This window comes from Nycticebus coucang, chromosome 22 (genome assembly GCF_027406575.1).
Source record: "Nycticebus coucang isolate mNycCou1 chromosome 22, mNycCou1.pri, whole genome shotgun sequence".
NCBI classification, from domain to species: Eukaryota; Metazoa; Chordata; class Mammalia; order Primates; family Lorisidae; genus Nycticebus; species Nycticebus coucang.
Genome location: NC_069801.1, coordinates 2,066,861 through 2,092,127, shown reverse-complemented (window position 1 = coordinate 2,092,127; position 25,267 = coordinate 2,066,861). Strand labels below are relative to the sequence as shown.

General features: G+C 52.8%; 3 protein-coding genes, 1 non-coding gene and 1 pseudogene across 7 annotated transcripts in view; 2 read left to right on the top strand and 3 right to left on the bottom strand.

The window, feature by feature from the left end:
• Window positions 1-1,970, bottom strand: part of TP73 (tumor protein p73) — a 68,099-nt gene extending 66,129 nt beyond the window's left edge. For 2 of the 3 annotated variants that reach the window (XM_053575933.1, XM_053575936.1), the window contains exon 1: window positions 1,292-1,403. The gene's annotated coding sequence lies outside the window, so the exon portion shown is untranslated. Of the gene's footprint in view, window positions 1-1,291; window positions 1,404-1,870 lie in introns of those variants that run through there. The other variant, XM_053575934.1, reaches the window with a different exon arrangement.
• Window positions 1,971-4,414: 2,444 nt separating this feature from the next.
• On the top strand, window positions 4,415-17,499 carry WRAP73 (WD repeat containing, antisense to TP73). 2 transcript variants are annotated; one of them, XM_053575938.1, is made up of 12 exons: window positions 4,415-4,565; window positions 6,962-7,114; window positions 7,979-8,095; window positions 9,265-9,337; window positions 10,835-10,938; window positions 11,572-11,658; window positions 12,277-12,411; window positions 12,498-12,575; window positions 13,977-14,064; window positions 15,057-15,182; window positions 15,675-15,866; window positions 16,177-17,499. In XM_053575938.1, exons 1-12 carry the CDS (start codon window positions 4,497-4,499, stop codon window positions 16,317-16,319), a joined length of 1,365 nt encoding a protein of 454 aa, XP_053431913.1. In that variant the 5' UTR covers window positions 4,415-4,496; the 3' UTR covers window positions 16,320-17,499. The 2 variants fall into 2 exon arrangements, with proteins under 2 accessions (XP_053431913.1, XP_053431914.1); XM_053575939.1 differs by lacking the exon at window positions 4,415-4,565 and adding an exon at window positions 4,943-5,009.
• LOC128575714 (U11 spliceosomal RNA) lies at window positions 13,405-13,538 on the top strand. Its single transcript, XR_008377125.1, has one exon. It is a non-coding gene; the product is annotated as a U11 spliceosomal RNA (small nuclear RNA).
• A 136-nt stretch (window positions 17,500-17,635) lies between the features above and the next one.
• TPRG1L (tumor protein p63 regulated 1 like) lies at window positions 17,636-21,712 on the bottom strand. The gene is made up of 5 exons (XM_053575941.1): window positions 21,403-21,712; window positions 21,196-21,287; window positions 20,880-21,056; window positions 19,193-19,346; window positions 17,636-18,352 (listed from the first exon to the last, which is right to left on the bottom strand). Exons 1-5 carry the CDS (start codon window positions 21,601-21,603, stop codon window positions 18,158-18,160), a joined length of 819 nt encoding a protein of 272 aa, XP_053431916.1. The 5' UTR covers window positions 21,604-21,712; the 3' UTR covers window positions 17,636-18,157.
• Window positions 21,713-23,428: 1,716 nt separating this feature from the next.
• LOC128575211 (malignant T-cell-amplified sequence 1-like) lies at window positions 23,429-23,908 on the bottom strand (annotated as a pseudogene).
• Window positions 23,909-25,267: the final 1,359 nt, after the last annotated feature.

The window sequence follows — 25,267 nt, the reverse complement described above, 5'->3', positions numbered from 1 at the left end:
GAATCCTCACATCCACACCTGGCTTTGCCACAGAGCTGCCCGTCAGAATTTGAGGACCCATTCCAGGTAGCCTTCACCAGAAGGGCCAAAAGCTGGGGCTAAGCATCCCTGGTCACTCTACGGGTGTCCATGCTGCTGGGCCAGCCTCCACCCAGGCCCACCTTCAGCTCACCTCAGGTAGCCCCTGCCTGCAGCTTCTAGTGCCCAACTTTTAATCTTATTTTTAGAATTACACACATAAGCCCTAAATTCATCTGTTGAAAATTTTCAAACCTTCGGGCAGCACCTGTGGCTCAGTCGGTAAGGCGCCGGCCCCATATACCGAGGGTACCCGGCCCCGGCCGAACTGCAACAAAAAAATAGCCGGGTGTTGTGGCAGGCGCCTGTAGTCCCAGCTACTCGGGAGGCTGAGGCAAGAGAATTGCTTAAGCCCAGGAGTTGGAGGTTGCTGTGAGCTGTGTGATGCCATGGCGCTCTACCGAGGGCCATAAAGTGAAACTCTGTCTCTACAAAAAAAAAAAAGAAAAGAAAATTTTCGAACCTTCTATCCTTTTGATCTCAATGCAATGCTTTTATCCTGAGTCAATCAAAGGAGGGGTGGCTCACCTTTCAGTTAAAGCATCCAAGGGGGCTTGCATTTTGCTTCCCTTTACTCACTTCCCCTCAAAGCTAATTTTTAAGGCTAACCAAATACATGCAACAAAAAACCCAACAACAAAAACCAAAACACGGAGCAAATGAGCCCAAATAGCTCCCAACTGCCCAGCAGTGATTCAGCAGAGGGCAGCACGTCTGGAAACAAATGACCACAGGTCAGAAGTCAGGGGTCCCCTCAGCAAGACCACCTTCTGGATCCCTGCTGGAGCCTTTGGACTAATTCCAATTTGTGCAGAACCCATCCTTTTAATAAAGGGATTTGTTCTGGGAAGTTTGGATTCAGTGGAGGGGGTGCACTTGAGGACCTGGAGGGCCACGTGTGGCTTTGAGGCCGCCCCTGCTTCTTAGCAGGGGACTGTCGACAGGTCACGCATCTATGTAGGGGGACAGTCTACCTGTCACGCATCTATGTATGCAGATATAGGCACGCTGGGTGTAAGCTGAAGAAGGCGGCAGTAACAGCTTACAGGAACTGGCTGCAGGTTGCGGAGGGACAGGACAGGGGTGCGGGAGCAGTCCGGGGTCAACCCAGGGCCTGATTCCACCTGCTTCTAGGTCCTCTGCCTGGGACAGACCCAGAGACAGGCCCGGCGCCCCGACGAACTCAGCGCCACAGGGAACTGTTGCAACCCACTTAGAAACAGACTCCAGGGGTCCAGCTTAGAGGTCAAGGCCCCTGCCTGGTTGGTTTTCCGGTCCATGGGAGGACGTGGGTCTCCCTCAGCCTCGCGAAGAGTCGGGTGAACTAAAGCCTCAGATAGGTGAGGGCTTCCTGGGTGCGCAGGGAGTGGGCGCGGGGCGGAGCTTATCGGCTACTTCCCTCTGCACCCGCACCCTGACACGACCGACACCCAAAGTGCCCCTCGGAAGCCGACGTGGACAGGGGTTAGCAGGTGGGATGCCCTCTCGGGACCCCCGCGAGGCTGCTCTCGGCACCAAGGGCTGCAGGCACTGATGGATAGCAGGACTCCGCGTCTTCTCTTGGGCCGCGCCTTCAGCGGCTCACTGGCCCTCGCGCCAGGTCCCAGGGGCAATCGAATTCGAGGGAGTCCCCGTGTCCCCCTTTCCCAGCTCGTGCCCAATCTGCTCCTGAACCCGGCTCAACTCTCCGCTTCGGAGCCCGAGCCCGGGCGCCAGCCACCCTGAACTCCCTCCCCCATGAGCCCCGCCGAACCGTGCCCCGGCCCCCTCGCGCGGTTTCTGCACTGCCTACCTGGTGCGGTCAGGCGCTGGCCCTGGCTTCCCCGCGGACCCCCTTCTCGGGCGCACGGCGGGCGCGGGCGCTCCCGGGCACCCAGAGGCGGGTGTGCACCGGCGGCCGCGGGCGGGAGGCAGGGCGGGCCGCCCCGAGGCGGGTTATATGGGCGGGGGGAGGGGAGGCGCCGCGGGGAGGGAGGCGGCCGCGGGCGTTAGCGCCTTTCCAGTCGGGCGGGCGGGAAGGTAGCGCGGGCCGCTTGGCCGAGGCGGGAGAAGGGAGGGCGGCGGGGCCGGGCCCGGGTCAAGGTCTCCACGGCGCTCCGCCCCCCCTAGCTGGCCGCTTCCGAGTCGGGGTCCCCGACGCACCCGCCCAGCCTCCTTCCCGCCGCGGTTTGGCGCGCGTCGCCGGGGCAGAGTCCCAGCGAGGTCGCCTAGGCAGGGCTGGACGCGGGTGGGGCGGCGGGGCCCTCCCGTTGGCAAGACCGGATGGCGACAGCCCGCAGGTGCGGGCTGTGTGGACATAGGCTTAGGCGCGCCGGAGTCGGAGTCAGACACCCCGCGCCCCGACGCCTTCGTTTCCTCGGGCTCCCTCCTCTACCCAGACGCCGGGTCTCCCAGACTCTGGGTTCCGCCGGCCCCCACATTGGCGCGGAGCCCCTCCAGGAGGGCGCGCCTTTGGGATCCAAGGCGGAGGGGGAGTGCCGCGCGGTGCGCCCTGGCTGTGGCCGGCGGGAAACTGGTGAGGGATGCGGTCCCAGGGCCTGGGAGGCGGGGAGCCGCTGGCGGCCGCCCAGGAGCGCTTGCCACCCACCCCGTCCGCGAGCCCAGGTCTCGGCCGACCCCCGGTCCCGCCGTTCAAAGAGGATCTTGCCGAGACCCTCGAGGTGCTACTCTAAAGACCCCAGCCTGAGGCTGTGCCCCGCGGTCTTCAGGGAGTAACTCGGGCGCTTGACCACTTCAGGCTGCTGCCCGCATCCTGCGCCCTCCTCTGCCTGTCGCCTCCAGGCTGTGGGCGCAGGATTCTGTGAGGTGTTTGCGAAGGTGCGCCCGGGGTCCAGGCACTTGGAATTGCTCTCGGAGAGCACAGTTCTACTCCGGCCCGTTACACCTGCAGCTCTGAGCGCCGGCTCCTCCGGCGGGGCCTCTGGGGCCCTCATCCGCGAACGCAGGGCGAGTTCCGACCCGCTCTAGACGCCCGGCACCCTACGGTGCACAGCCGTCTGATATTTGTTGGCCCGTTATCTAGCTTGGAATCAATACCCCCTGCCCATATGGACACCCGCGCCTTGGAAGATGGCATCAGTGTTGTCCTAGGCCTCGCGAGCGAGCACAGCTGGTGCAGACCAGGTTCTCTGGCCGCCTGGGGTCCGCACCTGACCCGAAGCGCCTGGTTGACTTACACACATCTTTGTTGCTCACCCACCCTGTTTGCCAGGCGCGAAAATGGGAGCACAAAGACGAATCCCACTCAAGATTTGGGTCTAGTTGGGGACAGAAAAAGCCGGCACCTCCCGAACAGGATGCGCGCGCACACGCATAACAGTTCGTTGGACAGGTTGGGGGCGTCCGTGGGGAGCAAGTCCGGCCCGTGGGTCAGATGTGGCAGCAGGACCCAGGCCCGATGGTCAGCTCTAGGAACGGCAGAACTGGACCAGGGTACCAGGGTCTGCGAGATTGGGTGGGCTCCCGAGGCGCTGGCGGAGCCTGACGCGGACGGCTAGCGGCCTGCCTGGGCGAGAGAGTGGAGGAGGCCGCCCTCGGGGAAGAGTGAGCGAGGGGACAAGGCCCACCCTGGAGAGCAGCGAGGTCTGCAGGCCCGCGCGCGGCAGGTGCCCGCTCCTTCCGGTGCGCGTTGGGCCCCCGCAACGCCGCGCTTCTCCTCGCAGATGCAATCCCGGGGCCCCCTCGGTCCGGAGAGGGGGATGCGCGCACCCTACACCCTGGCTCTGTGCAGCCAGCGTCGGATTCGTTCCGGCCTCGATCTAAGTGGCGCTTGAGCCAGATGTGACAGTCTGCGGCGGACAGTGTTGCCCGACTTAGCAAAAACAAGCAAACGAAACAAATATTTTATACATCATACATGGTGTAATATATGTAATAGATACCGTATTGTATGTTAAATGTACACATAAACTTACATATATTATATATTTGTACATATATAAATATAAGCAAGCGCGCACACACAGGTCGCCAAATTAAACGTGACTTTCGGATTAGGCAGAAATTACTCCGTATCATTATGCCCCGTACAATATATTTGGGAACATACTTATACTACAAAACGATTTGTTGCTTCCCCGTACAGTATTTGGGAACATACTTATACTACAAAACGATTTGTTGCTTATCCGAAGTTCAAATTTAACTGTGCGTTTTATTTGCAGCTCCAACTGGAGGGGACCCCGAGGCCTCCTACCCCTTGGGCCACCGTCTGGAAATCCCGCGTCGGAAGAAACGCGGCTGTTCCTTTAAAGCGAGACTGCGCGGCAGGAGAACTACAAGCCCCACAATGCCGCGCGGCCCCGCAAAGGCGCTGATAGGCTGCGCTCGCTTCCGCTTTCGGTGACTTCCGGCCGCGGAGGCGGGCGGCTGCGGTTGCGGTCCGCTGTGGCGCGGAGCGTCCGGGTGAGTCCGCGGCCATGAACTTCTCCGAGGTGTTCAAGCTCTCCAACCTACTCTGCAAGTTTTCCCCCGACGGCAAGTACCTGGTGAGCTGCGGCGGCGCCGAGGCCTGGGCCGTGCAGGACCTCTGCGTCCGGCGTCCCTGGCGGACGAGCCAGATGCAGGGGCCGGAGCGAGATGGGACAGCGGGGCGGTGGGCGGCCCCAGGTGTGGGTTCTAGCAGGTGCAGGGGCGGGAGTCAAGCTGGGGCGAGGCGCAGGCAGATACCCCAGACAGGTGCGGGGCCCGGGCAGGTGCCAGCCTCCCTGCTCTGCGGCTTCTATCTGTCCGAGGCAGATCTCGCCAGGGCTGCCTGCTTACATTTGAGGGTACAGGAGATGCCAGCTCATTATCCTTTTGTCCAAAAAGTCAAATTTGTCATTCTGTTGGCAGTAAAGTGAGGATGGGTATGCTTTGTCATCTATTATACAAAGCATAATGTCTACCACGTGCTGAATGCGTGATTTAAATAACTAGCATTCCATCCCCAGGTAAAGAAAGCATTGTTCTCAAGGCCTGGATTTGAGCTGTTCATTCCATGGGTGGAAGAATGGTGCACAAATTACTGAGCTTTAAGTTGCAGAATATACTGGTACGGCCGTGTATATCCTCAGAAGGGTGGTGTGGAAAATTGGCATTGGAGAGCCATTAAGAAAAAAAAAAATCATGGCATAGTATAAGTGTATCCTTTCATTTATCCACCAACCTCCTTTCTTTGCGCCCTTATTAACATTCCTGTTGTCTTCGTCTAAGTCTTTGATAATACAACCCCCAGGTTACATGGTAACTTTCATTGAGGTAATATTCCCAGCCCCCCAGGGCGGCGCCTGTGGCTCAGTCAGTAAGGCACCGGCCCCATATACCGAGGGTGGCGGGTTCAAACCCGGCCCTGGCTGAACTGCAACCAAAAAATAGCTGGGCATTGTGGTGGGCGCCTGTAGTCCCAGCTACTCCGGAGGCTGAGGCAAGAGAATCACTTAAGCCCAGGAGTTGGAGGTGGCTGTGAGCTGTGTGATGCCATGGCACTCTACCGAGGACCATAAAGTGAGACTCTGTCTCTACAAAAAAAAAAAAATTCCCAGCCCCCCAAAATAGCATTCATCTGCAAATAGAAATATATTTGGCATAAATGGCACCTGGAAAACTTTGGCATATTTTTCAAAGTGTCCCCTAACACATTTTAGAGTTTTGTTTTATCATTTATGAAAAATTTCATGAATTAGGCTCAGTGCCTGTAGTTCAAGTGGCTAAGGCTCCAGCCACGTACACCTGAGCTGGTGGGTTGGAATCCAGCCCCCACCCACCAAAGAGCAATGACCGCTGCAACCAAAAAATAGCTGGGCCTTGTGGCAGGCACCCGTAGTCCCAGTTACTTGGGAGGCGGAGGCAGGAGAATCGCTTGAGCCCAGGAGTTGGAGGTTGCTGTGACCTGTGATGCCGCGGCACTCTACCCAGGGTGACAGCTTGAGGCTCTGTCTCAAAAAAAAATTTTTTTTTCATGAATTAGAAAGGCATTTTCTTGCCTAATCTTGGTGCTTTTTGGTTTGTACATTGTGGTGAAAATATTGTGAAACATTTGATAAATAACGTGTTAACTGGAATCATGTTCTTGAAAGCCCTGCCCTACGTCCTGGGTAGAGCAGGGCTTTACACAAAGTAGTCTTCTAGTTTGACCTTGAAAAGTAAAGAAATGAAACAATTCACTTTTGTTTTATTTTTGTTTTACCTCCTCTGTGTTAAATATACTTCCATGAAATAATTCACTTTTAAGTTGTATAATGGACTGTGAGCAAGTGAATAAACATTATACCCAAATTAATTTGCCTAAATGTAGACAGAATTAATGAAAATGGCCATGAAGAAACTGTATCTTTAAGAAAATAATGTTAACACTTAAACGTTTTCATATTAGGTATTAAGAGTAAGTTAATGCAGGTGAATGAGTGTTGGTGAAGTATCATCATGTGTGCAGAAGTTAAAACCTTTGTATGGACCTGTTGGTGGGGACCTGTTGGTGGGTTGGGCACTGCTAAGGAGTGTTGTCTTTCAGTCTTTCTCAGTGACAACTGTGAGGCCTTCTTACCCTTTCTAAATTTGAGGAAATTGTCTAAAAGTGGTAAAGTAGGGCAGGATTGGTTATTAGTTCACAGAAGTGTTTTTTTCTCACTTGAGTTCTTAATATACAGGTAGGGAAGAAATAGGAAATACTTGAAGTAGAGAGTTTTAAATACTCTTATACATTAATTGGAGTATAACAATTTTAGAACCTGGTTTGTGTATTTTCACTTGATCTTTCATTAACTCATCTCATTTTGGGTCTGGGTTCTTTAATTGGTGATCTAGAACGAAACATGCCTGCCAGGAGAGAAGATGGACTAGCCTTGTGGGAGGTCCCTTCCTTCAGAGCAGAGAAGGTCAAGTTCTTTCTTTCTTGCTGTTTTAGGCTTCCTGCGTTCAGTACCGGTTGGTGGTCCGGGATGTGAACACACTGCAGATCCTCCAGCTGTACACATGCCTGGACCAGATCCAGCATGTGGAGTGGTCGGCAGACTCCCTCTTCATCCTGTGCGCCATGTACAAGCGAGGCCTCGTGCAGGTGCGTGCTGTTCTGTGTGAGCAGAACTGGGGACCTTCCCAAGAGCGACACTGAGAAGGAATGGTTTTGTTCTGTACCCTTCTAGGTTGAGAAAAAATGGCAATGTGGCTCACAGCCAGTTTTCTATTAAAATTATAATGTACTCTAATAGTTTAATCCAAGTACTTTTAAAATGAGGAAACATAGCTTGGCACTCTAGCATAGTGGTTATGGCACCAGCCACATACACCGAGGGTGGTTGGTTCAAACCCCACCCAGGCCAGTTAAACAATAATGACAACTGCAACCAAAAATAGCCGGGTGTTGTATGGGCGCCTCTAGTCCCAGCTTCTTGGGAGGCTGAGGCAAGAGAATCGCTTAAGCCCAAGAGTTTGAGGTTGCTGTGAGCTGCGACACCATGGCACTCTACTCAGGGTGACATATTGAGACTCTGTCTCAAAAAAAAAAAATACAATGAGGACACGCTGAAATACTCTCAGTCTCTGAGCAAACATGGTTCAGAAACAGGTATTTACAGATAGGAGTCTAGATGCTTGGACACTGTGTATTTTAGTTCCAATAGGTAATGTTTTTTGTATGCATAAGACTTAACTGGGGTCTTAAGAATGGCAATGTGAATAAATTGTTCAAAATCTACAACAGAATGAAGTCACCAACAAGTGTGGTTTGCTTTTGTGGTGGCTGTAGGGCCAGGCCTTCATAGTGAAAGACTGCTGAAGAGACCCTGTTCTGACCCTGTGCAGGGGCGTGAAGCAAGCTCTTTCTTTTTTTTTTTTTTTAGCAAGCTCTTTCTTTTGGACTCCCTGGAATGTGCTCGTTAGTCTAGTGGCATGGTTCTCATGGTTCTCTGTTTTATGCATCTAGGTCTGGTCTTTGGAGCAGCCCGAGTGGCACTGCAAAATAGATGAGGGCTCGGCAGGCCTGGTGGCTTCGTGTTGGAGCCCGGACGGGCGCCACATTCTCAACACGACAGAATTCCACGTGAGTGCATGCCCCCAGTACAGGGCATTGACCAGATATGATCCTGTCCTCTCCTGAAATGGACTGGGAGTATTATAGGGGGTGTTTGTTTTAAGACGCCCAGTGAATGTCTGCAACCCGGTATACACACATGTATTTGCTACAGAATACACTGACTTTGCATAGCGTGCGTCTAGATGACATTGTTCCACTTAGGACCAGGGTCCTGGCCACTTTGCGGGTGGCCTTAGAGTAGATGTTGAGATTACATGTCGACGTACTGGTAACTGCTTGGTATCCTGAGCAGGGACTGAAATGTGCCCCCCCCTTTCATAACGAGGGAAATGACTGCCAGTGAGGGCAAAACAGATGCACCTGCTGGCAGGAAGTGACCCTGTGGGCACACAACACATGCATAAGGACCCTCCATGTTCTCCCTGAGCATTACCAGGGTCACTGCGCGCAGGCCTGCAGAGGGGGGGTAAAAGAAGACCCTGCCCTGGGTACCAGAGGGGAGAGAAGACCCTCTGGATGAGATTCAGTGAACGATAAAAGCCACTTAGGCCTGAGAATGGGACCTGCCAGGGCTGCACAGCCATACTCGCCCCCTCCACAGCATGGCCTCTCCCCGGGGCAGGGGCTCCTCCCCTGTAGTTTGCACTAATGTGTCCTCCTTTTCATGAGGGTCTTGTGCTCTGTATGTGTACGAACACTATATTTTTACTTAAAAGGACTCTGTGCATTCAGAGGTGTTTCTTTTCTTCCCAACTATCTGAGGCTGTGCCAACCCGTCCTTCGTCTCCAGAAGCTGCTTTTAGATGCGTTGTCAACAGGTGTAGCAGGTCCGTCCTTCCTCCCGAGAAAGACGGGCTGCAGTTTATTCAGCTCTTCCCCCGTCTCGGGACCTTTGCACGCTGCTCCGACTAAATACCTTTGAGGCTTATTATATTATTACAATATGCAACTTGTGCTTGTTTTGAAATAGCTACTGAAAATGTGATTATATTTAGTTTCATGCCACTCAAATGATACTGTTATATAATGAAAAACCAAAAACCTCAGTAAAATGTGCATTTGAGTACACTTGCAGTCTCGTGTGTGGGTGTTGACGATCTGGTTTAGGGGTCAAGAGGGTCTTTCTAAAGGGTTGAATGTTCTCTGTTCCCTTCCTCTCCCCTTTCCACTGACAGCTGCGGATAACCGTCTGGTCCTTGTGCACAAAATCCATATCTTACATCAAATACCCCAAAGCCTGTCAGCAGGGTAAGTCTGTCAGAGCTGCTCGAAAGCCACTTCTTTGCACCTGTTTTGGGGGTTTTGACCATTTTGTCATGGAATGTTTCAAACGGGCAGAGGCAGCCCAGTAGCACACAGCTCCCAGCCCGTCTCCACCCAGCCCCAGTCTCCTGATACTCCATCTAGGGACATTTTCATACATATTTAAAAGACAGGCGTCCCCTTTTGAAACAACGTCACAGTGACTAATAAGGATGATGTCCTATACTTTGGAGAAGAAGAGAGTTTACCGGGGTCCCCTGGGAGGAACCTCCCCTACCGCAGAGCCAGGAGTGCAGATCCCTGCCAGCTGATACCTGTCGGGGCCCCACCTCAGGCCTCCCGTTGGTCCTGTTCTGAACTTTATGTCTCTAACTCTTGGTAAAGGGGAGGTCACACCTTGTCTCCTCAAGGCCTCCCAGAGGAGGGATAAGTGACAAGTGTTCCTACCTTGTTGAAGTGTCTGAGCCTTCAGGAGGAAAGGTGGAGTGTGGCCCACTGCCAGCAAGATGTGATTGGACAGAGCTAGTGGGCACACCTGTGCTACCTGCTGAAATTGTGGGAGGAGCCTCACGCCACTTGAATGATGCTTCCACTTTTCTCTGTTGCTATCAGTTTGCAAATTGCATTTTAATGAAATGCAATTGTATGTTTTTTATATTTATAGTTTGAATATTAGTGTCTCTTTTAAATGAGATACACTTTTTTTTTTTTTTAAGAGACAGAGTCTCACTTTGTTGCCCTCGGTAGAGTGCTGTGGCGTCACAGCTCACAGCAACCTCCAGGTCTTAGGCTTAAGCAATTCTCTTGCCTCCCTGAGTAGCTGGGACTACAGGCACCCGCCACAACACCCAGCTATTTTTGGTTTTTTTAGAGACGGGCTCTCGCTCTTGCTCAGGCTGGTCTCGAACTCCAGAGCTGAAGCAACCCACCCACTTCAGCCTTCCAGAGTGCTGGGATTACAGGCATTAGCCACCCTGACCATTGGCCTGGGGCTTTTTAACCTAATACAGAACTAGAAAATATAGTTTTTTTTTCAACCAGAATATTTTTCAGATTTTCATCTTAAATTTACTTGCAAATAATTAAATTCAAAGGTAAGAATAAGGAATGTAGTAGCAAGCTGGCTGTGACTCCTGAAAATGCCCCGCTGTCCCACAGAGTGTACATTTGGTGGCCCTGAGGCTCTGCATGTTTTGTGTTAGCTGGAGACTCGTCAGGGGTCAGGGCACTCGGCTTGTTCGCAGATGCCTGCACATCACTTGTCTGAGTGTGCCAGCCTCTCCCCATCTCAGCTGGGCTGTGATGGATGAGACCACAGCTCTGTGCAGCCCCCTTTGCGGCAGAGAGTTTTGATCTGTCTAAAGAAACACAGGCTTTGGTGGTCTGTGCTGCCTCCGTCCTCTCCTCTGCCTGCTGCTTCTTGGCCTCCGTGCCCCTTCTGCAGCTGCTCGTAATTCCAGCACACTTTCCTCTCTGGGGTAGGAATCACCTTTACCAGGGATGGCCACTACATGGCCTTGGCGGAGCGGCGGGACTGCAAAGACTATGTGAGCATCTTCGTCTGCAGTGACTGGCAGCTCCTGAGGGTGAGGCACTTGCCCGCGGGGGACACAGGTGTCCTGCTGACTGGAGAGGGAACAGGGTGTGGTGGGCACTCCTCAGGGTTCCAGGGACCTCAGGTACGAGGTGGAGCATGCAGCTGGAGTTGCCAAAGGGTGGGATGCTGTGAGTCGCTGCAGGTGACATGCGCATCCTGTGGGGAGACTCAGAGTGGTGTGTGCGGCAGCGGGGGTGGGGGGTGAAGTGGAGTCCACCTTGACGGGGCCTGCTCCTGGGAGATGAGTCCAGACACAAGGCGCTGCCTGTGAACAGTGTTGGCACGGTAGTGTTAGGGCAAAGAAGCCTCCGGAAGGCTGTAAAGGACAGAGCAGGGAGTGCACCTGGGAGGGACCTACAGGAGTGAGTGGTAAGAAGGCAGAGTGCACGTGTGGCAGGGCTCCACCACTCCCCACGCGGTGCGGACACTGGCACCTGTGCTGTGCCTTCCCAGGTTCTGCAGAGTTGAATGCACTTACAGGAGTACGGGGTAGAGATTTCATCTGTTCTTGTATAGGAAAACTAAGTGCTGAGTGTATTAAAAACAACTATTATCAAATAAATGCAATTTACTTAGGAAGATATTTTCAGACTTTAATCTGTTTTCCTCCTCTCCTTGGAAGCACTTTGATACAGACACCCAGGATCTTGCAGGGATCGAGTGGGCCCCGAATGGCTGTGTGCTGGCTGTGTGGGACACCTGCCTGGAGGTACGAAGTCGCCAGGTGACACGTCCATGTCTAAAGAGCTTTGCCTGAATTTGTGTAACGCTTCCTGGATGTGGCAACATGGTTAACTGTATCTTCAGCAAGTCATTTGATTTGTTTTTTTTTTTTGAGACAGAGTCTCACTTTGTTGCTCTGGGTAGAGTGCCCTGGTGTCATAGCTCACAGCAACCTCAAACTCTTGGGCTCAAATGATCCTCCTGCCTCAGCCTCGTGAGTAGCTGGGACTACAGGCGCCCATCACAGTACCTGGCTATTTTTAGAGATCGGGTCTTTCTCTTGCTCAGGGTGGTCTGGAACTCCTGAGATCAGGCAATCCACCCAGACTGCTGGGATCACAGGTGTGAGCCCCTGCACCCGGCCCTCCAGTCATTAGATTTGTACTCTAGAGTCCCTTTTCCCAGCAAGCTGCTGTCACTGTTTCTGTAGGTGTGACCTCAGCTGTAGCTGACGGTCTCGACTCCCCATCACCGTGGAGGATGGCCTCTTCCTGCTGGCTTCACACAGTCTGCACCGGCCTCATTCTGCAGTGCCCAAGTCTGTGATGCATTCCAGGTGAATCTGACATACTTGTAAGTAACGGCTGAAATGTCTCTCCCACAGTATAAGATTCTGCTCTACTCCCTGGATGGCCGGCTGCTTTCTGCATACTGTGCTTACGAGTGGTCTCTGGGCATCAAGTCTGTGGCCTGGAGCCCCAGCAGTCAGTTCCTGGCGGTCGGGAGCTACGATGGAAAGGTGGGGACCGGAGCACAGCACTGCTGAGCCCGAGCAAGCCAGGCTAGGTTGGAGCCCTGTGCTCATCCACATGGTCTCCCCCTCAGGTGCGCATCCTCAACCACGTGACCTGGAAAATGATCACGGAGTTTGGGCATCCTGCGACTGTTAATAACCCCAAGATAGTAAGTCTAGAGCATGTGTTTCTGCCTGAGTAGATACTTTGGGGAGTGGTTAGGGAACTATGTTTCTACTTTGTGTCATTTATTGTGGTCTATTTTTTAGCCCAGTGCTCACACCACCATGAACTTCCTTTAATATAACCTTTCCACAGCCAGACTTAACTGTGGTCTTTGTTCTTCCCCCACATTGGCTGTGGTCTGGAGTGGGCCCCTTGCCCAGCTCTCCCTGCACAGCCCAGTCATATCCTTCTTGGCCTTTGCAGATGCAGACCTCTGACCTCTGCAGAGTAGATAGGGATTCCTGCCCACACACTGCCCCTACAGCCGCTACAGCCGGGGAGGGGCAGACAGACCCTGGCCAGCCCCTGTGGGAGGAGCTGGGAAAGCTGGTGTCTCCATGGGGTGGCAGTAGTGGCCAGCAGCCAGCAGGCCCTGGGTGGTGAGGTGGGTTCTAGGGAGGGAGCAGGGAGTGCAAAGGGCCTGGGGTGCGTCTCTCTGTTCTGGGATTGGTGAGAGCCCACTGCTGGTGCCTGCCACCTCCCACCTGCTGGCACTGCAAAAACAAACCGGTGAGTGGGAGACTCAGTAAAGCGAGTAAAGCGGGTGGATGTGATGAGGATGACGTGGAGTGATGGGGGCTGCACATGTGAGGCAAGGTGGCTGCCAGGGATGTGCTCTGGACAGGAGCTACCGTGTTCCAGGCAGAGGGGACCCTGCAGGTGGGTGAAGGGGAGGCCAGGCCTCAGGGCTGACCACATAGGCTTAGGAGTCTGTCGGCCACTCCTGCCTTTCAGCACTCTGCGTCCAACATGCTTTAAAAATGCAGGTCTGAAAAAAGGGCTTCTATTGTGAGTGGCGCATGTGGGGCAACTCAACTGCTCTTTGTGCAGAATTGACATCAAGAGATTTTGGAAGCATAATTTTTTGGTGCCTCGGCAGCTGGTGATCATTGGTCCCGGCGCCCGTGAAAAATAAATAAAAATGCAGGTCTGACCAAACCGAGGGTTGTCCCTGTCCCCCAGCCTGTGCTGTTGGCCCTGGTTTTCCAGGCTTACAGTCAAGGGTGTTCCCCACTCAGGTCTGTCCTACTCCTAGGGCCTCCCCACCTGACCTGGCCTCTCGGGGTGAGCTTTCTCTGCATCACTATCATATGGCCTGTCCATAAATACGCACTCAAAGGCATTTCCACCTTATTTCTTAAAGAGCAGACTCTAGCGGAGAGGGGCAGGTGGGTGAGCTCACCTGGGAAGCTCATGCCTCAGTCTCTCTGGGGATGGCGACCTGGTGTTAAAGCACACACCTGTGCACCAGGTGCCCTGTGGGCCTAGGCCACCGGCTCCTCCGTCCACTGCTGTGAGGCAGGCAGTGGGCTGCAGGCAGTGGTGGCCATGTGCTGTCTTTCAGGTCGTATATAAGGAAACCCAGAAGAGCCCAAAACTGGCGCTGGGCCGCCTCCCCCTCCCGCCCACCAGGACCACCTCTGAGAGTAAATGTAAGAACCTCTGACTACCTTCCTTGTCTCTCTCTTTTTTAATGCAAATTATTCCTCTTTTTCCAGGTAAAGTTCAGATGTTCTTTATCTGTTAAAAAGCACTTTTTTCATATCCTGTGTTACCTCACCCTTCAATCCTGGGATTGCTGGGAGCTTGAATCAAGTCCCTAAGGTGTGAGGTGCTTTGTTGATTGAAATATGAGCTGATCTGGGCGGCGCCTGTGGCTCAACGGGTAGGGCGCCGGTCCCATATGCCAGAGGTGGCGGGTTCAAGCCCAGCCCCGGCCAAAAAAAAAAAAAATAAAATAAATAAATAAAGAAATAATGAGCTGATCCAAGCTGACAGCTGGTGTGTCAGTGGAGGCAGGGCGTTAGTGAAGAGTGAAACCTCCTGGCTGAGACACAGGGCTGAGACAGGGGGCTGCATCTGCCTGTGGCTCAGTTTCCTCATCCCTAACTTGGGCACAGTGGAAACAACCATCCTACAGGAACGCCGGGACACCCTGGCCAGGGGAATCCGGTTAGCAGGAAGCTCCTCAGTGCCACCCCTGCCGCCACTGACCCTTCGTGCACACAGCACTTTACTGTCATAGCACAGCCTCTGTGTCTGGTGCTAAATGGCTGCTCTGTGCCTGAAAATTCCGGACATTGAAGTTGAGACTGGAGCAGATTGTAAACTAAGATGCCAGAAGTGGATACAAAAAACCAAATTCCCAGATGTTTGAGCCGTTGAGACTGTCATTAGGTGGGGGTGGTCCTGGAGCTTGTCCAGGTATGGCTGGGGCTCCAGAGACTACAGGGTCCACCTGACCCCTGGGGCCTTACAGGTCACAGCACCACCCGCCCCACAGGGCTCATGGAGGGGCCGCGGCCACCAGGGTCCCACAAAGCCCTGATTGGCCCCCTGGCAGCATTTTCCTCCCAGTGTGGGTGTTCAGACGCGTGCACACTCAGGAAAGATGATGTGCACCTTCTCCCTCTTGGTATCCTAGATGAGATCGCCGCCATACCAGCCTCCCTGCAGACTCTGAAACCTCTCACGGACAGAGCGAATCCCAAGATTGGCATCGGGATGCTCGCTTTTAGTCCTGACAGCTACTTCCTGGCGACAAGGAATGGTCAGTCCCTGTAGCAGGGGCTGCCCATCCACTCAGTATCCTTTGGCAGCAGCTATAGAAATGGTTGGAAAGATCAAGTATGGGTTTTCCTGCACATTGCCTCTTCCCACTTTTCTGAAGTACCAAAGATTCTACCTAGAGAAGCTTCTAGAGGAGCAGGGCCTCACCTTCGTTGGCAGTGACCGGCCAGCCAGTCACGATTGCTGCTCTGCTCACTGCCTCCTCTTTGCTGAGTGAAGATCAGGGTGGGGCAAACTGCAGCCAGTTAGCCTGTTTTTAAGAAAAACGTTTGCATTTGTGAAAGGCTGTGTCCTCTAAAGCCTGAGACTTCCCTCTCTGGCCCTGGTGCCCAGCACCCGGGCGCCACTGTAGACATCTGCTCTGGGCTGCCCCCTTGCCTTCCTCCCTGAGCAGTGAGCAGCAGACTGGAGGCCTGGGTGGACATAGGGTCTGGGCAGCAGTGACTGCAGTGTCCCTCCCTTGCTTCCTCAGACAATGTCCCCAACGCAGTCTGGGTTTGGGACATGCAGAAGCTGAGGCTGTTCGTGGTGCTTGAGCAGCTGTCCCCTGTGCGCTCCTTCCAGTGGGACCCACAGCAGCCCCGGCTGGCCATCTGCACTGGCGGCAGTAAGGCCTACCTGTGGTCCCCAGCAGGCTGCGTGTCCGTGCAGGTGCCTGGGGAAGGTGAGTGCGCCGGAGCCCTGGCAAACAAGCACAGTCCAGCAGGTATGGATGCGCAGCCTAAATAGATGGGCTGACAGGCTGGCTCACACTGCCTCAACCTATTGCTGCCTCCAAGATGAAGTGGGACTTGCTCTCACATCTCAGTAAGCCTCCAGGCCAGTGCCCAGTGTGTATGTGGGGCACACTCAGAGGTATGAGGCTGACTCTGCACAACTGGGCTACTCCTGGCCCTCTGCCCACGCACAGGATGAAAGACTACCCTCACCTGGGACCCTGGGCTCTCCAACCCTCTGGCCATCTGTCTCTCTAGGTGACTTCTCCGTGCTTTCTCTTTGCTGGCACTGCAGTGGGGACTCGCTGGCCCTCCTCAGCAAGGATCACTTCTGTCTGTGTTTCCTGGAGACCGAGGGTATCAGCCCAGCAGCCATCAATCAGCTGGGTGGCCACATGTAGGCACTGTGCACAGCCACACATGTGGGAACAGGAGCCACACGCTTCCCTTGTGGAAGTTTCCCTGGGATGTTCCCCCAGTGTGATGGTCCAGATTTAGTGATTGGGTTCTACTTTTCTATGGCAAGGCATTTTTGTAAATAATGTATGGTATAAAATTAATTTTTATTTAAAATAAATATTTGATAATTTATACAACTGCTAGTACTTGTTTTCTTGAAAGGTTGGGACACAGGAAACTTTACTTGGTTATCTGAATTTCTGGTTCCATCCTCCCCTGAAGAGACTGCAGGTGGCTCCCTGTATGCAGACCTGGCCCTGCCCTGCAGCCCGTTCTCAGTGTCTGATGCCATAGGAAAGCAGGTGGGCTTTTCTTGGGGCTTGTGTAGCCTCCCTGTGGTCGGGCTCACTGTAGAATGCAGGAGCAAGCCCCAGCACCTCTGGACAATGCTCCCCTCGGATGGGGAACTACAGGTCCCTGACCTAAGCTGGTTCTACATGGACTCTGGTATCCACTCAGATTTGAGAGCTAATGCCCCAGATACCCCCCCAGCCATAAGTCCCTCCGTTAGGCTTGGCAAGCAGGTGACCAAGGACCACAGGTCCTGCATTGTCTTTCTGCAAAGGGACCTATACTCAGTACGCGCCAGGCAGACATGACAACTCCAGCTGTGGATTACACTCATTTAAGAGGCACGTTCTTGCTGCTTGTACCTACTTTAATAACTTTAAAAAAGAAACAATGCCCATTGGTTCTAAATGTTTTTACAGAGGTAACAAAAACCAAGGCTAAAGTCCCAGGTGAGCTTCAGAGGAGCCTCTGTGAGCTCCGGCGGTTCCTGCGTTCTGATCATACCACCCTGGGTAGCTCAGAGTTATAAATAAAAGGAAGAAACTGATTTATAAACAAACGCAGGCAAGCTAGCGTGTGGCTGCAGGGAGGTGTATGGGGTCCCCACACCAGAGAGCCTTGTAGCCGCAGGAGCTGTGGGAACCAAGCCAGGCATTAGCTTCTCCATAAGGATCTGATAGGGTTCTTTTTTTAAAGTGCATTCTTTAAAAAGCAAACTACTCAATTCCCTTAAGTATGAATATAACAGTATGAACTTAGAATATATACTTGTCAAAGTTGTGTGCAAAGACCAAGGTGATTTTCTCAAACTGTCTTAAAATGATTTTCTGTATGTAAACCTTTTGGAGCCTGGGAAAGATGCCGTAAGCATTAACACAACTTGGAATAATTTTAGAAAAAGCGTGACTTAGGTCAAACACATTTACAAAAGAACAATTATTCATTCAGAGGCTGACAAGGCACAGACTATCTTGCTTGGTTAACCAGTCAGCTGGCTTCTTTTCTATTAGCTTTTTAAAAAAATGGATTAAATTTCAAAATACAAAATTTGACACCAAGTATAAACATATTTGCAACCGCAGGCACTCGAGGCACCAGGTGCCTCCCTGTATCTAACGATCTACAGGCTGCAGGGGGCTGAGGGCTGGCAGCATCTCGGCATGCTGAAGTAGTCAGGATGGGGAGAGCCACAAGAAGCCAAGCAGACACGGAAGGAAAACACCAGAACTGAAGTTGTAGGAAGTGGAACACAAACGGCACAATGACAGCTAGAGTGTTTGCTTTTGTCTGTAGCTCACATTAGCAGATGTCCGATGTCCAACTCAGTATATATAATTTGCTTTACTATTCTAATGGCACTCAGACCTCTACAGGTAAAGGGACCCTGTCCTTCCAGCTGGCAGTGGAGCTTTGTAAGGACTGACAGGTCCCCAGTCTCCCCAGCAACTTGGCTTTCTGGGGACAGAGAAGAGCTTCCAGAACACACTGGCTAGAAGCCTATTTTGCCTCTGGTCATGGAGTAACCCAGCTTAGCCTCGTTGTTGATGAAGGACATCAGTCCCACATAGGTCTCGATGAGCAGGGGCCGGTCTAAGACTAGCACACCATGCCCTTGTCCTGGCAGAGGGTTTTCTTTTTGAGCTTTTTTGACAGCTTGGATTAACAGAGCCTTGAAGCTTTCCAACTGTAAAGAGAAAACAGAACATTACTGTTGAGGCAAGAACAACTTATTACTAGAAAAAGCTGGTACTTCCAGACATAAATCCTCCAAACTCCACACTGCTCCTTGCTGGGCCCTCTGCCCCCTCTGCAGACATCCTGTGGGCCCCTAGCACAGCTCTACATGAGTCAAACACTTACCATACACTCACAGGTAACCAAGGCAGCCAGTCCCATATACAGGTCTGAGTGGCTTTGCCAAATTAACTTACTTAATCCTTATCACAACTTAAGATGTCAGTAACTAGGCCAAGGCACACAGCTGCTAAGTCAAGGACCAACCAGACTCTGGCTTGACTCCAATGCTGGCCCCAGGCCTCCTCCCCTGGTAAGTGTCCAGACTGATTATCTTTTTTATATAATTATTCAGAGTAGGGTCTCCCTCTGTCACCCAGGCTTTAGTGCAGTGACAAGATCACAACTCATTGTGGGCTCAAGCTCCCAGCTTGAGTGATCCTCCCACCTCAGCCTCTGAGCAGCTGAGACTACAGGTGCACACCTTCGCCAGCTAGACCCACTGCCTTCTTGCATAGCCTGGGGCGCTGCTGCCTTTCTCCAAAAATTTCACCCACAGTAAGGGGTCAGTTTATGTAGCAATGCTGACCAGCAGTAACCACATGGGACTACTTAAACAAATTAACTCAATTTTTTTAAAATTACTAGTTCACTTCCCTGTTACTAGTCACTTTTTTTTTTTTTAAGTGCTCAGCAGCTGCATGTGGCCACCATCCTGGACAGGGCAGACCTATGCCCTAGAGTGTGTCTACCACTCCTGGGCACTGCACTGTCCCACATGTCTCCTCACCTGACACAGAGATGCTGTCTTCTCATCGGCACCAGCCATCGGGTGTTCTATGAAAGTGGTGTAGGGTACATTTGTGGACCAGGGATTCCATCTGTTTATGAAGGAAGGGCGACTTTGCTTGTCCCACTGAATTCGAATACCAAAACCTTCTCGCCTGATAAATCAGAAGGAATAGAGTTAACATAACAGGCCACAGCACTGTTACTCACAGTCTTGTCAGTTACAAGGGTATGACAGTAAAAAGTGGTTCCACATTTAGAGAAAGGACCTGACGTTTCGCAATCAAAAATGGATCGTGGGGTAGCGCCTGTGGCTCAGTGAGTATGGCACTAGCCCCATATATTGAGGGTGGTGGGTTCAAACCTGGCCCTGGCCAAACTGCAACCAAAAAATAGCCAGGCATTGTGGCGGGTGCCTGTAGTCCCAGGAGGTTGAGGCAAAAGAATTGCCTAAGCCCAGGAGATGGAGGTTGCTGTGAGTGCTCTACCGGCACTCTACTGTGGGCGACAAAGTGAGACTCTGTCTCTTAAAAAGAAAAAGAAAAAAAAGGGGCGGCGCCGGCCCCATATGCCGAGGGTGGCGGGTTCAAACCCGGCCCCGGCCAAACTGCAACCAAAAAAATAGCCGGGCGTTGTGGCGGGTGCCTGTAGTCCCAGCTACTCGGGAGGCTGAGGCAAGAGAATCGCCTAAGCCCAGGAGTTGGAGGTTGCTGTGAGCTGTGTGATGCCATGGCACTCTACCGAGGGCCATAAAGTGAGACTCTGTCTCTACAAAAAAAAAAAAAAGAAAAAAAAGGATTGTGGGGTGGTGCCTGAGGCTCAAAGGGTAGGGCACCAGCCCCATATGCTGGAGGTGGCGGGTTCCAACCCAGCCCCAGCCAAAAACTGCAAAAAAAAAAAGAAAAAAGGGATTGTGGATTTTAATAGCAACTGTAGTCTCCACTAACAATTGCTTTAATTACTGTATTCTTAAATACGTTGTTTTGGTTATGCTAAACAATCTTCACGATTATTACAAATTAATAGGAATACATTATAGATAAGTTAGCCCAATGAGTGACATTTTTATAACTTTTCTTTATGTCATATTAAATGTTAGTTAAAATGTTTTCTCACGTTAGCTCTCTGAATTCCCTATCCAAATCTCTACATCAAAAAGTTTTACAATTTACTAATGTCTGAGTTTCTCATATTTCAGAAAATTCTCCCAAAGAAAGATCAACACTTCCAAGTTGGTCATTAAATATTTTCAAATTTATCTAACCTCTAGTGACATCTATAAATTAAAGTGGCACCCTACCTTTCTTTAAAATTTAACCCTAGCACAGCCTGACATGAAATCCTTTCCTGGCTGGAGATAAGATGTGGAGCTTGGGGCTTACCTGAAGAATATCCTAGTTCACTTTCAACACACTGGACTCTACTTCATTACATCCTGAACTCACCTGAGTCATTCCTACTGCAGGCCTAACCCCTGTCTTTTGCGCCAGATTTCCTTTCAATGCACTCAACTGCCCAGAAGCCACGTGCTTCTAGAGGAACGTCCCATTTGAAGCTCCAGCCTTCATGTTTCTAAATAACTGCAGATGCGAGAACACCACTTGAGGGCTAATTTTTAAAAAGGCTGAATTATAAGGTCCTCTCTGGCCCCAACGTCCAGTGGAAGTGGACTGTCTGAGCGGACATACTTATTGAGTGACTTAGCGGGAAACCGGAACTCCCCGTAGGAGATGGTGTCTACTGCGTTGAGCGCTACACGGACCACCTGCTGGCATTGAAGACTGATGAAGTCGTATTTGCAGATAAGCATCGACTGCTCCGTGACCAGCACCAGCCGCTCCTTCTCTTTGTTCCAGTGGTCCACCCTGGGGGCGGAGCGCGGCCTCAGGGCAGGCGTCCGCGGCTGTCCCTGCTCAGCCACCCGGGCTTCCCCAGGAGACCCACCCAGCTGGCGGTCCCGGCGAGGGGCGCTCCCCTCAAGTCCCGCAGGCAGCCCCGGCTTACTCGGTCAGCAGCCACACCCCCTGGATCTCGCCGTCCTCCACCGGCCGAACCACCACGCGGATTTCCTCCACCGCCTGCTCGATGGTGCCGGGCTGGGCGAGGGCAGAGGTCACGGCACGCGGGCCGCCCCGCCCCCCGCCCGCCACCCCCGTCCCTCCGGTCCCTCCTGCCCCCGGGTCCCTCCTGTCCCCCGGCCCCGGCCCTCACCCGGAACACGAAGTACTCCTTGACGCGGGCGCGGCGCGTGGGGTCGTGGACGCTCAGCGGCCACAGCGTCTGGCGCAGCGGCGTGCCCGCCCCCGGCCGACCCCCGCCCGGGCCGCCGCCCGCCCCCACCTCCTCGCCGGCCGCCAGCACTGCCGTGGGGCTCGTGCCCGCCGAGTCCACCGAGTCCCGCAGCTGCAGCATCGCCGCGACGCCCGGGTCCCGGAGTCGGTCCGGATCTCCGACTCCGACCCCAACCCCGACGCGGCCGCCGTCGCCGGAGCCACCGCCCGGCCGCGCCCCGATCCCCGCCCCGCGGGCAGCCGCGATTGGTCACGCTCCTCAGGCCGCGTCTCGGGCTCCGCCCCCTCCGGCGCCCATCGACCTTCCGGATTGGTTCTTCCTCTGCTGTCACGCGCGATTGGCTCCGCCCCGCTGCCCTTCACAATAGCTCCCGCCCATCGCCGCGCAGGAAGTGGCCTCCGGAGCGCAGGCCCACTTCCTGTTTACAAGCCGGGGAAGGGGCGGGGCCGAGGCCGGTTGCCGAGAGACAGAGAGGCACCGAGGGATGTGGGGCCGTGTGGCTGTGGACTCATGTGGAAAGGGGCACCCACCCAGGAAGGGACGACTGCCACCCTTCAAGTGAGGTGTCTCCGCCAATCACTGTGCCCGGTGCCTCTTTCTGCCTTCTGGAGTGCGGGCTGGGGCGTACGTGCAGGTCGGGGTGTGTGTATAGGTCCGGGCCCGAGTGTAGGATGGGGCGTGTGTAGGTTGTGGCACGTGTGCAGGATCGGGTGGGTGTACAGGTCGGGGTGATAGTACAGAACCGGATGTGTACAAGTCAGGGTGTGTGCAGGACAGGGCGCATGTACAGGCCAGGGTGTGCATACAGGGTCAAGGCTCGTGTACAGGGTGGGGCCAATGTACAGATTAGAGCACGTGTGCAAGTCGGGGCGCTTGTGAAGGTGGAGCCACAAGCAGGTTGAGTCAGTGACTGACAGCTCCTCTCCTGCCAGACAGCACCTTGCCTGACTCACCGCTTTCAAACAGGACCATAAGTGATGAACAGCAAAGTCCTGTTTCAATTGTGGAGATTAGGTGGATTTCAAAGACATGCCTTGAGGCCTTGAAGACCACCCTGTGTGTCAGAAGGGACACTGAAGCACTGCATCGGTAACTTGCCAGGGTGACACCGTCAAGGCCTGAGCTCAAAATTCATTCTAGGCTTGTCTCCAGCCCTGTTCTTGTACTGCACTAAAATGCCACCTGTCCTTCTCCAAGCAGCGATCTGCCTAGGAGCTACCCTAAGGCCTGGGCTTTACTATCCTTGCCAGGACTCAGCATGGCAGCCTTCACCCTTCTGGGACCTGGCCCACTTCATTGCCATCCACCTCAGGACCATCCTGAGGGTTTTTCAGGACAGTTTACAGATCCTTACACACTTGGTCATTTCTTTTTTTTTTTATTTTTGTATATAGAGTCTTGCTTTGGTGTCCAGGCTGGAGTACAGTGACACCATTGTAACTCACTGCAGCCTCACATCCCTGGGTTCAAGCAATCCTCCTACTTCAGCCTCCTGAGTACCTGGGACTACAGATGCCCACCACAAAGGCTTATTTTACTTTTCTTTCTTTTTTTTTTTTTAAGAGACAGAATCTCACTTTGTCGCCCTCAGTAGAGTGCCGTGGCGTCACAGCTCGCAGCAACTTCCAACTCTTGGGCTTAGGCGATTCTCTTGCCTCAGCCTCCTGAGTAGCTGGGATTGCAGGCACCCACCACAACACCCAGCTGTTTTTTGTTGCAGTTTGGCCGGGCCAGGTTTGAACCCGCCATCATTGGTATATACCGGTGCCCTACTCACTGAACCACAGGCGCCGCCCTTACTTTTCTATGTTTTTTTTTTTTAATTTTAGCATCTATTGAATTTATTCAGCATAACCATAGAGGCATTGTCTTCATGCTGTCACACACAGACACAGACACAGATATAGCACAGATATAGCACAGTATATAGCACATATTTAGCCCAAATGCATTCCTTCTGAGGTTCATTTATATGTCTTCATGTGCCACAGCCCATCATTTAAATAATGGATATTTTCAATGCCAATTCCTTTGTTGACTTTCTCTATATCTTCTGCAGACATCTTCATGACTCCAATACACAGAGCATGCTGTTTTCCTTCTGCCATGATCGCTTGTGAAGTAACCTTAGAGTTGGATAAAAAGGCCCCTCTCTTTGTCTAAAAAGCAGTAATTCTCCATTTACTGTAAGGATTTCTATATGTTCGTGGCATCGTACTATTTTGACAGGATCTTTCTTAGGCATGATTTGATTAAGCCATGGTTCAATACCTGGAAATTGCTCTATCAATTGATTCTTAATACCTTTAATAACTGAGGTTTTCAACTGGATGCAGTTGGACACATTTTCTTTTTCATCAAATTTCTTGAACGTGATCCAAGGTGAATGGGGCGACGATAGGGAAGGGCCCGGAATGGGAAAGAAATTAAATTAGCAAGGGTCCGGCAGATCCCCTTACACGAGGAAGGCCGGCACTGACAGTCCAAGCAGTTGTCGTTATCCGTACTTTTCTATTTTTAATACAGCAAGAGTGTAACTCTTGCTCAGGCTTGTCATGAACTCCTGAACTCAAGCAATCCTCCCACTTTGGCCTCCCAGAGTTTGGCTGGACTACTGGTGTGAGCCACTGCTCCCGGCCTTAGTTCAGACTCCTGTCTCTCCTGACCCATTTTGTCCCACCAGTGCTGTGTTCATCTCCAACACCTGGTTTAAAACTCACCTCCCAGGATATTTTTGCCACTTGCCAGGACTCACTCACTATTTTGTTCTTTGCTCTTCTGTGTAATCCATCCCCTGTGCACTGGGTCATTCTGCTGTATGAGTGCATATGCTGTATTTGTTGGGAAAGTTCACAGAACGCTGGGGGCTTTATAAGCACTTTCAGAGTTCTTGTTCACATTTTTTTTTTTTTGAGACAGAGTCTCACTTTGTCACCCTCAGTAAAGTGCCATGGCATCACAGCTCACAGCAACCTCCAGCTCTTGGGCCTAGGTGATTCTCTCGCCTCAGCCTCCCGAGTAGCTGGGACTACAGGCACCCGCCACAACGCCCAGCTATTTTTTGTTGCAGTTTGGGGCCAGGTTCAAATCCGCCACCCTCCATATATGGGGCCAGCGCCCTACTCACTGAGCCACAGGTCCGACCTCTTGTTTACATTTCACAACAGCTGGGGCTGCTGTGTCAGTGTTACAGTGGAAGAAAGAGATTTGGAGAGTGGCAGCAAATGCCTGAGGCCCCACAGTTGGTGCTGCTCTGGGACGGCAGAGGCCCCAGTGTGTATAGATGTGGAGCCCTCCTTGTTTGGGAAGAAGAATGAAGGGCCAGCCAGGCCTTCTGTACCTCCTTCACGGGAGCAACTGCTGCTCCATGGGGCAGGTCCCAGACAGCCGCTCACTGCTCTGGTTGGATGTCAGCACCATAGACACAGAGGCACCATGCCGTGGACATGGAGAGAGCCCAAGTGCTCTGACCCCTGGAAGGGGACCGTGCCAAGTGAGTGTGAGACACAACAGAGGCTTCTGGGCTGCTGGCTGAGGTTGGCTGAGAACGCTGCTGCTGCCTTCTGTGGCCCAGGCACATGCCACCCACTATGAGCCTTGTCCCTATAGGGAGGAAGCCTCTGTTCTGCCCAGGCCCTGCTGGGTGGGCTTGAATTGGGGCTTCCTGAGGGTCAGCCTGGGCCCACTGGACTCTGGGTGTCCAGCTCCCTCTCCCCGGTCCTCTTCACTGTGGAGCAGGACTGGGGACCACTGACGATAACAGCAGCTGGGAGTGTGGACCTGA